Below are 17,256 nucleotides of genomic sequence, written 5' to 3' on the forward strand. Positions count from 1 at the left end.
ATGTAAATTGTTCTTTTTAATATAATAATAGACGTGTTTTTTACCTCAAATCAAATCAACAACCCCAGCAACAACAAAATACATCATCAAAGTCAAGATGATCGACAACAAAAACACCTTCAGCTTGAAGTTCATCTTGAACATTTTATCCTTTTAGACTATGCTGTAAAGTTGTCAATAGCAGTTGACTTTATCGACTGTTGACAACAATTAATTCGTGTATGTGTCTGTGTATGGCTATTATCAACAAAAGTGAATCAAGATATTTCAATGATTAAAGACTTGGCCAAGTGACAGTTAGCAATCATGAAATCAATGCTTTTTATTATAATACCAACTGTTGTTCACTTGTACTTGTACATCAATTGAATTTTTAATGTATTACCTTTACAAACTAGTCAAACCAAAAATATAATAGTCAATCACTTCAACTGATAAACCAGACAATTTGTAATACAATCAGAAATACAGTTTGCTTTGAACAAGCTAACCATTGTTATCAATAATAGTCTTGAAGTCTTGGTAAATCCAATCGGAAATACATCTTTACCTAGGCAAAGTACATATACCTATACACTAAATCAATAATGGTGCGATTGCTGTTGACAAATTGCTCATCAACTGGTTAATCCTGTTAAATAAAAGTGTTCCAGTTAAAAAAAGGACGAAGGCCTAAAAGATTATTGAATTGTTTCCCAAATACTGATACCATTTACACATTTACATGTCCATGTATTGGAGACAAGAAACATATCAACATATCAAGTGTACGCAGTTTATGTAAGGTTAACAATTTAAGTGAGATTTATATCAAGTTGATGAAGCTATTAGGAAGGGAAAATAATATAAAATGAATTAACTGAGAGAGAAATTATGAGTGAGAACGATTAATAGTTTGGGATAGGAAATAATCTGATTTAGGTAACTGTTTCATCTTGTATTCACTGTTAAGCGCATTTAGAGTTAAGCATGGAAAAAAAAGTAGACATGAAATAAAAAAAGTGTATTGAAAATGAAGCTGAGGAGGATGATGATGATGAAGATGATGTATTTAAATGTAAAGAGGATGATAATAATAAAGGGAAAACATTGACTGATTTGATATTTTCAATATTATAATGTATTTCAGGTTACACTGATAACTTACAAGTCTTATGCCTATTGCCAACTACTCTTGGTTGCCTTTAGGCTCATAACAACCTTTTTATTTTTGTGTTCATTTGTTATTATTGATAAGGATTCATTCAACTAATTCGGTAATCGATGTGAAACCTTAACAATACAAACTTTCTTTCACCTGATTAAATACTGAACAGCTTTATTATTACTTTAATGTTATTGTTGCTCTGTGTGTGTGTGATGACCAATTTCATGATCAGACTCAGCTTAATCATCAAAAAGCATATTTCACTGATAATTATTACTTAACCAGGTACACTAATTGTAAGATATATTAGCAAGATTGCTGATTTGTTAGCATCAAGAATTACAGTTTTTTGTAAGAAGCTTTTCAAAGAAGCTAACAAATTAATAAAACTGTATAATTGAGGTTAACAAGTGATAAATAACAAACTAATTAAATGTTAAATTGATAAAATAGTGATATTAATAACTCAACAACTTATCCGAGTGTAACACAGGTTTACATATTAACTGTACCAATGTAACATTAACTGGTTAAAGAAGCCTGATCTATTAATGGTTGTCTAGTTTCAGTTGATCAATTTAAATTGAGATGATTTATGTAATCAAGGTTTTATCCATACAATATGTTCTGGTTGGTAAAATATTAAAAGTGAAATCGCTTTTTTTGATTGTCACACAGAAATCCTCTTTAGTATGACAATTGGCATCACTCTTAATCCAATAAATAAAACAATTTGAATTAGAGTTGAAAAAAATTGAGATGAATGCAAAAAATGCGTAATCTCATTTACACTAGGAAATGAATTGCCGGTTGATTTTCAGTTTTGATTGAATGATGGCGATTTAATGTGATGAGTGTTGACTTGTGATGATTAATCAGTTGAAAGTGTAAATAAGGATGAAATCATGTGGACTTGGTGAACATGTTCAACAGAATTGGAATTAGCCTGGTATTAATCTGTTGTCCAAAAAATAGATTCAATCTTATGATTATCTTAGATTTTTCGGTTTGTTGTAGCACATTAATTTGTACAATCCTAATTTGTATCACTGATTCCTTTAGCTTTGACTCCTTTGATCATTCCATGTGTTTATCGTATTAACTGTAAATATAGAAATAATAATAATTAAAGTAAACAAACAGACCAAACAAAATGTACAGACAAGTTGATAATAATGTTATTATTATTAATGATTAAGAAAAAATAAAGGATGATAAAATGTGACCCAAATCTTTACAGTTAAATACAGATTAATAGTAAAACAGACACGTTTATATTACCTTAAATCGTTGTTTCAACCTTCAACAATCCAAATGTTTTTTCAATCTTACCTGGATCAGAGAGACACAGATTTAAGCTTGTTACATCTTTAATACATTGTTTGCTGATTTCCCAGGCTAAACATGTTTTATGGTTCCAATTGATTGCCCATTTGTATCCCTTCATTGCTGTTCGATGTACTTCTGTCTTATGGAACCAGTTACAGGTTGTTAAACTGTGCCTCAATGAGTTTTTCCAATGTAACTCTGCTGTCTCAAAGTAAGGAAAACACTTGCTGTTCGGTGAAAAAAAGGTGAGATTAATAGTTGTTCAAGCTTCGATATAATCATATTTTATTTACTTACCACAGGAAACTGTATATGCCTGAAACCTCATTCATCATTTCTTCATCGGATCCACATAAAATGGCAAAAGCACATAGAATATTATGTGAAAATTTGGGTTTCAAGTAACTTCCACTTCGACTGTCCAATAGTGTGTATAAGTAGTCAACAACTAAGATTCTGAAACATCGGCAAGAGAGTCACAGGAAGCATCAGAAGTCATGGATTGAAGTTTGTAAGGGTGATCTTGATAGTTAACCTCATGTTTGTTATCTTCCGACTCTGGAAAAATGGTTATTACTTGTGAACTGGCAGAATGCGACATCAAATGCGTTTCTGGGTAAACATTCTGAGTTTGATTTTCCTTTTTCTGATTTTCAATCGAACTCTTTACTTTCTGAACCTCCATTCACGTCTTTTTGTAGCTAATAATTTACATTCTTGCCAAGCTTAACTTGCTAATTTTGCTTTTCCGTGGATGCGTTGCGTACATACCATTCCTGAAACATGCCAGTTAGAGTCTTCATAAATGGTCGCGTAAATTAATCAAGCTTTCACCAAAAATCTGAACAAATTATGAAAGTATCACTACAATTTTCTAAAATTTTCTAATTCTAGGTGCATACATATTCATGGGAAGTGATCTTTAGAATCAAAACATTAGCTACAAAAAGGTCAGAATTTTTTTCCTCCGATTGAAACAAGAATGGTCAAAGGAAACCTTTTCGATTATCATTAGTATTAATCATAATAGGAATAGTACAATCACTAGGAAAATTCATTTATATTATGATTATTAGTATTACTAAAAGTTATTGTGGGTTTCGGTAATCACAAGTAAATCGAACCTTTGTGGTCTTTTACCGTCTTTTCATCATTTAATATAACTTACTCTTTATGCTATTTTCCAGGCCGGCTTAAGAGGATTAAATTTGGTTTCGCTGTTTTGGTTGCTCTTTGTCCATACAAACACAGCAACAACCACGATCAAATAGGAAAATTAAACCAAGACGTCTTTTTTAATATTTGATTGGAATACATTGTGCCATGGATAGGACCATGGATTGTTGTGTACAACAACAAAGAGACAGGCGATGATGATGAATGTCAAAACCAACAGCAAAAAGGCTCACAATATATGGCTGGTTAAGCAAGTAAGAAAACTCCGGATTATCCAAATAAGTATATACATATATTAACTAAGTATAATCCGGAGTTTTCTTACCTGCTTAACCAGCCATATATTGTTGGTCTCTTTGCTTGTTATTATTGAGCCTTTTTGCTGTTGGTTTTGACATTCACCATCATCGCCTGTCTCTTTGTTGTTGCACACAACAATCCATGGTCCTATCCATTACAATGTATTCCAATTAAATAATAAAAAAAGACGTCTTGGTTTAATTTTCCCTTTTTGATCGTGGTTGTTGCTGTGTTTGTATGGACAAAGCGTAACCAAAACAGCGAAACCAAATTTAATCCTCTTAAGCCGGCCTGGAAAATAGCATAAAGAGTAAGTTATATTAAATGATGAAAAGACGGTAAAAGACCACCAAGTTTCGATTTACTTGTGATTACTGAAACCACAAAAACTAATAGTAATACTAATAATCATAATATAAATGAATATTCCTAGTAATTGTATTATTCCTATTATGATTAATACTAATGATAATCGAAAAGGTGAATAAGGAAAGAATTAAGTCCCTGTTTAACGTTAAGCTTGAAAAGTCGGTTCATCCATATGTTCAAGTGGTTGTTATACAGATCAGTAAACTTGTTTTCCCGTTATTCTCATAAGCACATCTAATCACCTAAATAGAAGTAATTCTAATAACTTTAATTCCAGCCAAAAGGCTAATCTGTCTTTCCCAATGTGCGCACCTTGACTTGATCCAATTTACCAACAATTTCAAGCTTATTCAAACTATTCGTGTCCTTTTTGTGCCTTTCCAATTTATTTTTTCTTTGAAGATCACGAGTCTTTGACCATTCTTGTTCATTATCATAGCATTCGTTGGTTCTTCCTTCGATTGATATTCTGACCGTTTTTTGCTGCAAATGTATCCAGAAATTATTTCCCATGAATATATATACACCTAGAATGAGAAAATGTTGGAAAATTTTATTAGAATTTTTATAATTTGGATAGATTTTTTTGGTGAAAGCTTAATTGATTTGCTTGACCATTTATGAAAACTCTAACTGGCATGTTATGCGAATGGTATGTACGTTGCGTACGCCACGGAAAAGCAAGTTAAGCTTGGCAAGACTGTAAATTATGAGCTACAAAAAGCTAATTCATCTAACTGTAGCATAATTCATCAATAAAGCTGTGAAAAACTTATAAATAATGGACGGAGAAGCGTCAATTAATTTATTTAGTCTTGACTTTTATAAGTATTACATTATTTTAACTTTATTTTATTTATGCATGAAAAAAAGAATATTCTGTTTACAAGAAACTAAAGAAAATGGATTACTTTTCAGTTCTTTTAAATTATAATACTAAATCTAATGATTATCTAATAGATCCTAATCATGATCCTATATTAACCAGTTCAATCATCACTAATTATCCTCAAGAATTTATCCCTAAGTTAATTGATATTGACATACCTTTAGATGAAATTAATTATTCCCCTTTGACAGATATTGAAGGACCTTATGAATCTCTATTGACCCAATTGAATCCAGTCGGTCTGTCACCAATCCCTTTCACTGCTGATGTTAAAGAAGATAAAATAACCAGGATTGATGAAAAGTTGCCAGATGAAAATTTACAAGACGAATTTGACAATTTTGCCGATGATGACTACCCAAATGACCAGTTAATTATTGATTGCCTGTTGGAGGATTCGTGTGACATAATCAAAGATTTTGATGCAGCTGATGTTGATGTTGACGTTGATGGTGATGGTGATGGTGATAATCATGGTGAGGAACTAAGCTCAAATGGTGAAGTGCGATGTTGGAATGCTGAAGAAACCCAAAAAAGATTGGATGAAATATTTCAAAATGGTGAAAATGTCAAATCAGAATTCTTAGAAGCCAGCTTGGTGAATGGAAATTTAGAAAGTAAAGATTTCGATTGCAAAGCAGAAAAAGAAAATCAAACTCCGAATGTTTACCCAGAAACACATTTTGTTCCGTATTCCGTCAGTTCTCAAGTAATGAACATTTTTCCAGAGTCGGAAGTAAATTATAAACATGAAGTTAACAATCAAGATGACTCTTACAAACATCAATCCATGACTTCTGATGGTTCCTGTGACTCTCTTGCCGATGTTTCTCCATTTCAACCAACATCCAATTTAACAGTAGCAGTGTGTTGTTGTCGGAAGCATGAAAAGTACTATCGAAAATTATTAAATCGAAAAGCCGACCGAGTTGCTAAAGATAGAATTCTAGTCGTTGAATACTTATACATACCATTGGACAGTCGAAGTGGAAGTTACTTGAAACCCAAATTTTCACATAATATTTTGTGTGCTTTTGCCATTTTGTGTGGATCCGATGAAGAAATGATGATTGAGGTTTCAGGCATATACAGTTTCCTGTGGTAAGTAAATAAAATATGATTATATCGAAGCTTGAACAACTATTAATCTCACCTTTTTTCACCGAACAGCAAGTGTTTTCCTTACTTTGAGACAGCAGAGTTACATTGGAAAAACTCATTGAGGCACAGTTTAACAACCTGTAACTGGTTCCATAAGACAGAAGTACATCGAACAGCAATGAAGGGATACAAATGGACAATCAATTGGAACCATAAAACATGTTTAGCCTGGGAAATCAGCAAACAATGTATTAAAGATGTTACAAGCTTATATCATTGTCTGTCTGGTCCAGGTAAGATGCGAATCAAAGAACCAACAAATATGTTAATCTTTGGTATAAACAAAGTTTATTAATCCTTTCTTTTTTCTGATTAACCCATGTATAACAATAGAGGTGTGTGAAGATTTGCTCAAAGTTGGTCTATTGGAGATGGAGCAATCAAAATTAATCATGTTAAGGCAGTCTTACAAACGTAATGAATTGACAAAGGAATACTAATCCTTAGGAAAAAAACCTTAAGCAACCATTGAACCGGTTAACGGTTAAGATGACTAAACAGGGGATCACTAAGGAAATTAAAAAATATTATGTATAATTGTATATTGATTTTATATTTAAATTGACTTGTATGCTGAAATAATTTCATTGCATTAACTAATATTGATTATTGATAAATTAAATTCATGCTAAAAAGATCTGAACGACATCAATACTCATAAAATATCGGAAACTTGGATATTGTCGCCTGACTTATTGAGATGTTTGAAAACTGTAGCAAAATACGAAGTTTCCAATTCCTTCAATAGATGGAACTATGCGCTTATAGCTTTTCTTTATTAAACTTTTCGTTTTTTTTGATTTAATTTAAGTAAATTAATATCAACTCGATTTAATTCGTGATGTGAGTGAAATATTAATGGATTTTGTGTACATCTAGTACTAAGCTTTCGAAGCTTGGAAGACGAAAGTGCTGTGGAATGATCTTTTAAGTCTTAGACTGATTATCCAGAAAAACTCTTTGAATCAAATAAAACTCCATTTTCCGTTCAAAGAATCGTAATTTAAGCAAATTAAAAATAGGAAAAGTTGAATTTGAATTCAGTAGTACAATCAGAAAACAATTAGACTTGGAATAATTGAACGCCAATCAAAAGGAAATGAGAAAATATACTCGGATCATTCAATCAGTTTCTTGATCTCTTTTTAATTTTTGTTGTTTAAACTCTCTTTTTGAACAAAATACTCTTCATCTAATTTTCAAATTTGTTTAATCTTCAATTCCAAATCTTTGAATAAGTTCGGTTATATCTTTGTCGTGAATATCCGACTTGTCAAGCTTGCCAGTGCTAGGATTGGCTCTTGGTATCGAGTATTTTCTGTCTAGATATCGATATTCTGAATCCTGCGACCAGAATGAAAGGTAAACAATTTTCTTCATTACATGACTCTATCGCAGTGATCTATTTAATCAAATTGGAGAGTCCTCGTGCAATTGTCACTCAATTTAAAACAACGCTTTATTTTTGTTAAGGTCTTATTACAACTTGTGTCACTTGTATATTTCATTTTTTAGTTTAATCTATCACTGACAACTTGAGAAAAATGGGTGTTCGAAGCTATGAAGAGGAATGTGCTTTCCTTGAAAAAATTAAACCAATGACTTGGAGGATAAAGAAAGATTTTGTTCCTAACATGAACGTGGAAGGAATCTTCTTCGTCAATGAAAATCTCGAGAGACTCATGCTTGATGAACTGAAAAACAGTTGCCGTCCTGGTAATATTGGTGGGTTTCTTCCAGCTGTGAAACAAATTGGTAATGTTGCTGCTTTGCCAGGAATTGTTCACAGATCAATTGGTCTCCCTGATGTCCACTCTGGTTATGGCTTTGCTATCGGTAATATGGCAGCTTTTGATTTAGATGATCCCAAAGCTATTGTTTCTCCTGGTGGCGTTGGGTTTGACATCAATTGTGGTGTTCGGTTGGTCCGTACAAATTTGATGGAAAAAGATGTTCAGCCCATGAAAGAAAAAATTGCTCAAAGTATGTTTGATCATATACCTGTAGGTGTTGGTTCAAAAGGTATTATTCCAATGAATGCAAGAGATTTGGAAGAAGCCTTGGAAATGGGTATGGATTGGAGTCTCCGTGAAGGATATGCTTGGGCCGAGGACAAAGAACACTGTGAAGAATATGGAAGAATGTTAAATGCTGATCCAGCCAAAGTTTCTCCCAAAGCCAAAAAGCGAGGTTTACCTCAACTAGGAACACTTGGTGCCGGTAATCACTATGCTGAAATTCAAGTAGTCGACGAAATCTTTGATTCCCGTAATGCTTCTAAGATGGGAATTGAAACAACTGGCCAAGTTTGTGTCATGATCCATAGTGGATCAAGAGGATTTGGTCACCAGGTTGCTACTGACGCTCTTTTGGTCATGGAGAAAGCTATGAAAAGAGACAAGATCGAAGTCAATGATAGACAACTTGCTTGTGCTTACGTACAAAGTCAAGAAGGTCAAGATTACCTGAAATCTATGTCCGCTGCTGCCAATTTTGCTTGGGTTAATCGTAGCTCCATGACTTTTTTGACTAGGCAAGCTTTTGCTAAAACATTTAATTCAACTCCTGATGATCTTGATATGCAAGTGATTTACGATGTTTCACATAATATTGCTAAAACTGAAAGACATATGGTTAATGGTAAAGAGAAAACTCTGTTAGTACATCGTAAAGGTGCTACTCGTGCTTTTCCACCTCACCATCCTCTAATTCCTGTAGATTATCAGCTAACTGGTCAACCTGTTTTGATTGGTGGTACTATGGGAACATGTTCATATGTATTAACAGGCACTGAAAAAGGAATGAGCCAAACCTTTGGAACAACATGTCATGGAGCTGGAAGAGCTTTGTCACGATCTAAGTCGAGAAGAGATATATCATATCAAGATGTTCTTGATAAATTAAATAAACAAGGAATTGCTATCCGTGTCGCTTCGCCTAAACTGGTGATGGAAGAAGCACCAGAATCTTATAAAAATGTAACTGATGTTGTTGATACCTGTCATGCTGTTGGAATCAGTGCTAAATGTTTTAAGTTAAGGCCCATTGCTGTGATTAAGGGATAATTTCTAATTCGCAGCTGCAAAAAATGAAAATTATGATTGTATACTCAACTTGATTATTCTTTATAAATTATTGTTTCATAAATGTTGATCACATAAAATCAGTGATAATTTGACTTCTTCAAACCTTTTCAACCCATCGTGACTCCTCTTTACACAATACACAATTAGTGCTACATCTACGTTAACTACTTCATTGTCAATTGAGCGTTACTATTGACTGAAAAATTTACGGAAACCAGTTTTTCTCCTTTATTCTAATTGAAAGTCACTTATTTAAGCATTAAATCCCTCTCATTGTGATCTACATTGGTTTAAAGAAAGGATCTCCACAGAATACCAACAATTTAATGCTCAAAGGGCGGATATTTGTTTTGTAAAATTAATTACTTGTCAAAAATGCAATTCTTTTTCTACACAATGATGCAAGATTGATTACACTTTACTTCAATTAATTGTTATCTAACAATAATCTGAATGAAACAAGAGAAATATTTTCTAAAAGTCTCAGATTCTCAATCAACTTTGTTACTAAATTAATCCAGGAAATGGCTTACCATTATTACATTCACAATATGAAAAAAAACCTGCATTCTCTAAGAAAACGCATGAGAAAAAGAAACTTGTGAATGCAAATTTTTACTCTTCACATGGATTGAAACTGAAAAATATGATAAATGATGTTTATATTACAATTGCTGTTGAAATTAATTTCTACCTAATACCTGCAAATAGCTAATCATCAATAATTTTGGTATCACACCGGTAATAACTAGACTGGAAAATCCTCATGTGATGATCAGATGAAACAATTTTACCTAAAAAAGCCAATAAAGGATTACTGTTTCACCAATAATTTATTAACAATTAAAAACAAGGATTCCAGGATCACCCCAGTTGGTCATTGCTCTGGTAAATGCAGACAATTAGATGAAAATTTGCTGGTAACATATCACCGGATCAAGTTGTTTAAATTTGTTGAAGTTACAATTATATCCTTGAATGGAACCACTCAATACGTTTCCAGGCAGATTAAATATCTGACAATGAAATTGTTCTGGAAAGAAATGGCAAATAAACTTGTTTTCCTGGCCATTCTTGCCCCCAATCAACAAGCAACCAGCGGTCTAAAGTGAAATATCAAATTGAAAAACATTAATGGTTTTCCTCAAATTGCTTTTAATAGCCTTTTGATGTGACTTGATACATTTTTCAACAAGCTCAACCAAAAATCATTTTTATTGCCTCTTCTCATTGACATAATGTTAATTGTAACCAATTCTCTCTCACTCTCCATCATATCTTGTGAGTTTTTACAATTTATTTTGTTTTCTTGTTTTTCTTTCCCATTACAAGGCACTTTTTACTTCAACATCAATACTCACTCTTTCTCTCTCCTTTTCTCTCAACCCTCCTCCTCCACCTCCCCTCATCATCAATATTATCATTGAAAAGGAAATAGGAAAAAGAAACAAGCAACAATCAACACAAAAAAAGCTCAATATTTTGATTTATTTGACTGATAAACTTAGCCTGAAAAACAGAACAAAACTTACCCTTAATTACCCATTAAAAAATGGAAACTTCACTCAATCGCAGCAAATTAACCAAAGTAATGTGATCACCCAATTAACGTTGAAAGTTTCCATTGGCATTTATTCAATGGTTATTTTATCCAACACAATGAACACACATCAACGGCAACAATTAACAACAGTTATCTAATAACAATTGAACCTATTGACCAGTGGTGAAAAAAAGGCAGAAAGTAAACAGAGAAGAAAATGCTTTTTTCTAGAAGCGCTAAATACAAAAAAGATTTTCTTAATTATAATTTTAACTATTACCAACAACCTCAGTCAATTGACTTGTAATTAAAGTAAGATAATTAACTTTTGTATGCTTAACAAACATTATAATGACTTAACAACTGAAAGTAAATAAAAACCTTATAAAAATGATCAATCAGAAAGCATAAAAAGCATAATTTCTGGTCTTGCCTTATAATTACCAAAAACCTATCTAACCATCCAATAGTCAATCTTTAAAAAACTGGTTAAAATACAATTGAATTTCTTGTGCTTTTGTCCATCAAAACAAATGCATTTAAAACCAATTGTTTCAAGTAGTCTATCAGTAGACACATTAATGATGGTTAACAATTAACCTGGCAAACAAATAAAGTCATCATCATTAAAAAAATGCACAATTAAATGACAGCAAATTAAACTGAAACTCAAAAGTAGCCTAATAAAGATCTAGTAAATGAATGGAAGAAGAAGATACTTATATGTGTAAATGACTGAATTTATATTAAGTTGATTGTAAATTAAGATAAAGATGAAAACATGATGTAAATGATGATAATATTAATGATGATGGGCAACAATTTGTCAACAATTTATAAACATGAACAATGATATTTAGATGAAACCTAAGAAGGTGAAGAAAAAAAAGAAGATGAAATTCAAGTTGAGACTCAACAAAAAGCGAGTCTTGATTACAAGTGAAACAAGTAATTACTAATAATTGTATGCATTTGATTACATTTTTGAAGGAAAAAAAGGCGACAAATGAACTAACTCACACACAATAGCGCTAGTTGATCATCATCATCATCATCATAATAATAATCAAAATAATAATCAACTACAATAGCTAAAGAAACCGTTTTTTTTGTCATTCCGATGGGAAAACAAGTAAACATATTCACTGCGATTCAGGTAGACAAGGTAAACAAATGCAAAAGGTAAAAATAAAGATGATGTTGGATGTGGTGTGATGAAGAGAAAAGAGTTGAATCTAATTTTATGGGAACTTGAACTTGACCATTCAAAGTAAACAGGAACAAATGAAATGATGGACAACCCAATCATGACTGACCCATCATGTTGACCCACCCTGAAGGAAGATAAGAATAGAAATTTTCAAGTGAGACATTCGATCATCTAATTTACGGAAAAAGAAATCCAATTTTCGAATAATTTCCAATTCATAATTTGAACGACAGTAAAAGCAGACTTTGCATTAAAACAAATGGAAGCTTAAAATTTAATTTTGAATCTCTAGTCGAGTAGACTTCAAGACAAACTGTAAATTAAATTAGCTTTCAAAAAAAGATCAAAATTTGATATTATTCAAGCAATTGTTCATTTTTTGAGATCAAGAAATCTTGAAAAATAAAAAAGTTATTCGATATTCTCGCGTTTCTGAGCTCAGTCAAAGCTTATGATAACATTTAGGTTCGTGAAATTATCTGTTGCTGGTCCTGATCCAGTATTTGATGCTGCTGCAGGGTTGAGAATCAAGATTGTTCAGAGCATTTCAATTCTCAGTTCAGAGATAAAAGGCAAATATGAAATTGCTGCAAAGAATGCATTAGATTTGTAGTTCATTCAGAAGCTAGAAAATAAAATTACAGTTAAATTGAAAATTACTATGAGTTTGACATTTTGTTGCAATTTCAGAGCAACGACATTGTCCAGAAAATCAACAGTTTACTTGATTTGAATTTTTTTGTAAAAACATTGAAATTTTCACCTTTAACTTAATTTTCATCTGGAGTCATCTTTTTGGTCAAGACGTGAGTTGAACATGAATATTTGGATTCATGAAAATCATCAACTGCTGATGATGAGGAAAGATGGAAAAAAGTGAACTTTTTTTCTTCTGCTAAACATTAACTTATGATTATATTATTTAGCAAGATAATTGAACCAGTAAATGGCTAAAATGACCGAATAACATGAGAAAGGAATCAACATTATCACCATTATTATCATCATCATCACCATAATAATTATCAGCATCTTAGGACATCATCAAGATAAGATGATGGTGAGATGAGTAAACATCATTTCCTCATGAATATAATAATTTTTTGGGTTCATTTCATTTTTTTTCGGGTAAAAATGGTTCTTTCCAGTTGCTTTTACCTTCACTAAAAATGTTTCAAAATAACATGTAAATGAACGGCTGGATCAAAACTAATTTTTCAACATTCAAAGAGCACAATTAACTTGATCAAATTGTTCATCATGATTATGATCAACTCTATTATGATGATTATGATTATGTGAGGGTGAGTTCAACATCCAACTTTAGCTTCATCTTAATGTCAACATTATACCTTTCCTGATTCACCTTCAAGTCCTTTTTTTGTTGCCTTTTTTGCTAACTTTTTCTTCTTTTTTTACAAACTAACTTAAATTGTAATTTATTTTATAATTTACTTTTTAAATTGTGTTCCATAATAATACAATTTATCAAAAATATATTGTTAACATTATTATTAAGATACTTATGAACTTACACACACACATTTTTATGAAACCATTTGAAGAGCAAGGAGAAACACTTTAATTTTAAACATCTTTTGTCTGTTAATATAATGATAGCTCAATAAATTAACAGCCCAGTTGTGCACAATTGTACAAAATCAATTAATTAAACATCAAGTTTTAAAAATGAAAAGCATTGTACAAATTGAATTTAATGTAAGGTAACGCAACATGAAATGTATAAAACAAAAGAAGCAACAAAAATGGTTGATGATAAAAATAAATCACAAGCAGCATTAATCAGCTTCAAGAGGAAATAATAATAACATTATTATATTGATAAATTAGCTTAATTAATTCAAATTTACTACCATTAAAGGTATTTTATAATGAATTGACAATTAATATGAAAGCACAAACTAAATGTTAACACACAAAAAAAACAATTGGGTGAGGAAAAAGATGGCATTAATAAAAAGAAACCAGAAATGGCTGCCAGAATGGTTTCCCTCCAAAATGTGAAATTGGAGGTTGAAAAAGAAATGACTTTTATGCCATTTTCAGCTGATGATTATCCAGATAAAATGATATTAATGATAATTTCGTTGTTGGTGATGAGAGTAGCAATGATACTGAGACTGTTGATCGTGATGTAAATCAACAATTTGATTGAAAAATGTTGATTTTGTAGCAAAAAAGGGGAAGCCAACAAGTCTATGAATGTGGCTATAATGTTATATCCACTTGTTGGTGTTGTGTGTGTTCACATTATTATTTAACGTTGATAGACAATTAAGGGGTAACAAGGGATCAGTAAACAAGATGAAGATAATGATGATGATGTAAATTGATATGGTTTTAAGGAGTAAAGATGATTAAACATGGTGGAAAAAAAACAAGAGTGATGAAGATAATCACGATACAACATGGTTAAGAAAAAGTAGAGATGATATAAAATAAAGCATAGACACACAGTAAAGCGTTTTTTTTGCTTATTTTTGCAGCTAAAAATGTTTCCTATTTCACTTCAGCAAAAAAAAGCCATTTACCAACAACAAGATATGATTAAAATGATGATTAAACAGTAAGATTGCTCATCAAGTTAATCATATTTCCAGTAATACGATCAAACAAGCCAATAAAAACAGTTAAAGAAACCTAACAGTGAACAAAAGCCTTTGAGTTCAAGCCAAGCCAAAGCCAACGAGTTAAGCCATTACCCTTATTCAAGCGCCACATTTAAATACAATCAGTTCAACATTTTTCTTCTTACTTTTTCCTTTTTCAATTACTAAATTAATCTTTCCCAATCATTTGATTATTATAAATAGCTTCAATTGATTAACAATGATGATCTAATCAATATTGTTTATTATTTTACCTTTAATCTTCAATGGAATCAGCATATTAACAATAAACTGGAAACATTCTCATAACCTTACAACCTTATGATGATCAGAGAAAGGCAAAGATAAAGATTTATTCTGAATTAAATTTACTCATGATGATTCTAATGATTTACAAGTTTTCCCAAATTTTTAATTCGCTCGTTAATTGCAACTAATTAAATAGCCAATCTCAATGATAAACAAAACAAGGAGAGAGAAGAAAAAGAAACAAGAAATTCTTACAATATGAAAAATCTAAAGAAAACATTGAATTGAATTTTTGATTGAACTTTAATTCCGTGGGAACAGAAAGCAATGGCAAAAAAGCTAATTCATTAATTGTAATCATCTGGTTAAAGGTGCGATAAAAGATGAAAAGAGTTGCAAAAATGAACAGATTTCCCTATTGAATAATATTTGGTTAAACAATTGAGATGAATGGTGAAGAGCGTTGCTAATTTAGAGTGATGTTCAGGGAAACTTCAGTGTGATTAACTTAATATAACCAGATTATGTTGCTTTTTCAACTACATTTCAACATCAAATTACTCGTTACTTAACATCAAGTTAATCATCTGATTCGATGCCGATCATCTTTCCTCTTTCCTCATCCAAATATGATTCAGAGAGAGAAAATCTGACTTCTATTGAAACAAATTCAAGTGTAAACAGATTAGGACAGTAAATGATTAACTTTCATTTCAATTTTTAATTTACCTTTTTTTTCCTGGCAATAAGTTACAAAGTTGAATGGCAAACTAATTAAGATTGAAAATCATTGTACCGATAGTAATTAAGTTGTCCGATGACAAAAACAGTTTCATTTGTGGGAATATTTGAAGCTTAAATCAACCAGAAATATGATTTACTCATTGGGAATGCATCGTTGACGTTCAGCCTTTTGATCATCAAACAAATGCTAAACGAGAAGTGAAAAAATGCTCATCAAAATTATCATTAAAATGATGATCAAAGTGATTGTCAAGTGTTTCATTTGAATACAATCTCTCCCTTTGACACCCTAATAAGTAATCAGTTGATTACAATTGAACTTGAAAAGCTTCAACCTTAAGGTAAATGTAAAAATGGTGAAAAAGACAATTGTTTTTATCGTCATTCGTCAGGGGAAAAGATTTGATTGTTGAAAAGTAAATATAATTGATATTTTGGCCAATAAAAGTAAATTTAAATTGCGAACAGTTAATTGATTTGAAACGCAAAGAATCATTCAGAGTCAATTGATTGTCAATTGTTTGATTGTCAGTAATTTTTCTCATTCTATTTGCTTCCTTTGATCAGGTTAATTTGATGCACCCAATTGATGTGTAAATCAGACAATAATCTGAATGGATAACAATGATTGGAATCAATGATAATGACAAATAATGAAATCAAGTCAAGTTTTCGTTGAAAGGTAAACAAATTGACCAACAATTGAAATGGAGATTCAACTTCTTCCTGGCTCAATCTCATGGTAATCATGATCTGAGCACAATAAAGTCTGAAATGTTGAAGATGAAGCAAGATCAGTAAAAGATTAATGTTCAAGTTAACTTTCACTTCTCATGGAACAACAATTGAACAATCTTTTTCTTCTGATCGCCAAATGTAAAAATATATCCTTTAATATATAATTTTGTGGCCATTTTCATCAGCAATGGACTCGGCAATTCAATCTGAATCCGAGTCTACATAAAAGAATGTAATTTGAGTAGAAAAATATCAATGAGAATGAAAAAAAAGTGGAAAAAAATGGAAAGAAAAATGTCTGAAGATGAAGATCGTCAAACCCACATCAATCAGTGCGGTTGACCTTACATTCCCTTCATCATTATCATCTTACTGATGCTACTTTTAATACACTTTGAATGACAATGTGCCCGTCATTGAGCATCTTATTTCTTAAGTCAACATCTGAAAAGCTTTTCTTTTTTGCTTCTCTTCAACGCAAAAAATCACCATTTCTCATCTTCTTCCATCTTTTCATCCTCATCTTCATTTTTCATCATCAATCTTTCTTTAATATAAAAAGATAATATGATCGATCGGAAGCAAATTTACACAAAATAATGATTCACAATCAACAGTAAATTGAGTTGAACTAAAAAAAGGTAATAAGTATCAATAGAGATAACTTTTCAAATCCATTTCCAAG

The 17,256-nt window shown here is 31.5% G+C and overlaps 3 protein-coding genes across 8 annotated transcripts; 2 read left to right on the plus strand and 1 right to left on the minus strand.

The window, feature by feature from the left end:
* Positions 1-50: 50 nt before the first annotated feature.
* LOC107367243 (forkhead box protein N4-like) lies at positions 51-6,308 on the minus strand. Of its 5 annotated transcripts, XR_003083238.2 has the most exons (7): positions 6,182-6,308; positions 5,989-6,104; positions 5,369-5,728; positions 4,564-4,848; positions 2,774-3,317; positions 2,429-2,703; positions 51-2,249 (listed from the first exon to the last, which is right to left on the minus strand). XR_003083238.2 is itself a non-coding variant. In XM_089266238.1 (5 exons), the coding sequence occupies exons 3-5, from the start codon at positions 2,809-2,811 to the stop codon at positions 2,206-2,208; spliced, it is 306 nt and encodes a 101-aa protein (XP_089122364.1). In that variant the 5' UTR covers positions 2,812-3,317; positions 4,634-4,848; positions 5,369-5,499; the 3' UTR covers positions 51-2,205. The 5 variants fall into 5 exon arrangements, 2 of the variants coding, with proteins under 2 accessions (XP_089122364.1, XP_089122363.1); XR_003083239.2 differs by lacking the exon at positions 5,989-6,104 and having other exon boundaries at positions 2,480-2,703; XR_016197920.1 differs by lacking the exon at positions 4,564-4,848 and having other exon boundaries at positions 2,480-2,703.
* On the plus strand, positions 5,106-7,008 carry LOC107367242 (uncharacterized). Of its 2 annotated transcripts, none has more exons than XR_016197919.1 (3): positions 5,106-6,307; positions 6,366-6,604; positions 6,705-7,008. XR_016197919.1 is itself a non-coding variant. In XM_015934930.3 (3 exons), exons 1-3 carry the CDS (start codon positions 5,224-5,226, stop codon positions 6,809-6,811), a joined length of 1,419 nt encoding a protein of 472 aa, XP_015790416.2. In that variant the 5' UTR covers positions 5,110-5,223; the 3' UTR covers positions 6,812-7,008. The 2 variants fall into 2 exon arrangements, 1 of the variants encoding a protein (XP_015790416.2); XM_015934930.3 differs by having other exon boundaries at positions 5,110-6,311; positions 6,381-6,604.
* Positions 7,009-7,700: 692 nt separating this feature from the next.
* RtcB (RtcB RNA ligase) lies at positions 7,701-9,549 on the plus strand. Its single transcript, XM_025161886.2, has one exon. The coding sequence runs from the start codon at positions 7,916-7,918 to the stop codon at positions 9,434-9,436; it is 1,521 nt and encodes a 506-aa protein (XP_025017654.1). The 5' UTR covers positions 7,701-7,915; the 3' UTR covers positions 9,437-9,549.
* Positions 9,550-17,256: the final 7,707 nt, after the last annotated feature.

Source organism: Tetranychus urticae, chromosome 1, assembly GCF_039701765.1.
Source record: "Tetranychus urticae isolate SD_2017Ah chromosome 1, NJAU_TeUrti_SD_1.0, whole genome shotgun sequence".
NCBI lineage: Eukaryota > Metazoa > Arthropoda > Arachnida > Trombidiformes > Tetranychidae > Tetranychus > Tetranychus urticae.

Excerpts from the sequence above, each read along its gene's own strand:
- LOC107367242 (XM_015934930.3), top strand. The coding sequence starts at position 5,224 with ATGGATTACTTTTCAGTTCTTTTAAATTATAATACTAAATCTAATGAT. Across the intron at positions 6,312-6,380 it reads GGCATATACAGTTTCCTGTG|CAAGTGTTTTCCTTACTTTG; the intron begins GTAAGTAAATAA and ends TTCACCGAACAG. Across the intron at positions 6,605-6,704 it reads TCATTGTCTGTCTGGTCCAG|AGGTGTGTGAAGATTTGCTC; the intron begins GTAAGATGCGAA and ends GTATAACAATAG.
- LOC107367243 (XM_089266238.1), bottom strand. The coding sequence starts at position 2,811 with ATGATGAATGAGGTTTCAGGCATATACAGTTTCCTGTG. Across the intron at positions 2,704-2,773 it reads GGCATATACAGTTTCCTGTG|CAAGTGTTTTCCTTACTTTG; the intron begins GTAAGTAAATAA and ends TTCACCGAACAG. Across the intron at positions 2,250-2,479 it reads TCTGTGTCTCTCTGATCCAG|TTAATACGATAAACACATGG; the intron begins GTAAGATTGAAA and ends CTATATTTACAG.
- RtcB (XM_025161886.2), top strand. The coding sequence starts at position 7,916 with ATGGGTGTTCGAAGCTATGAAGAGGAATGTGCTTTCCTTGAAAAAATT.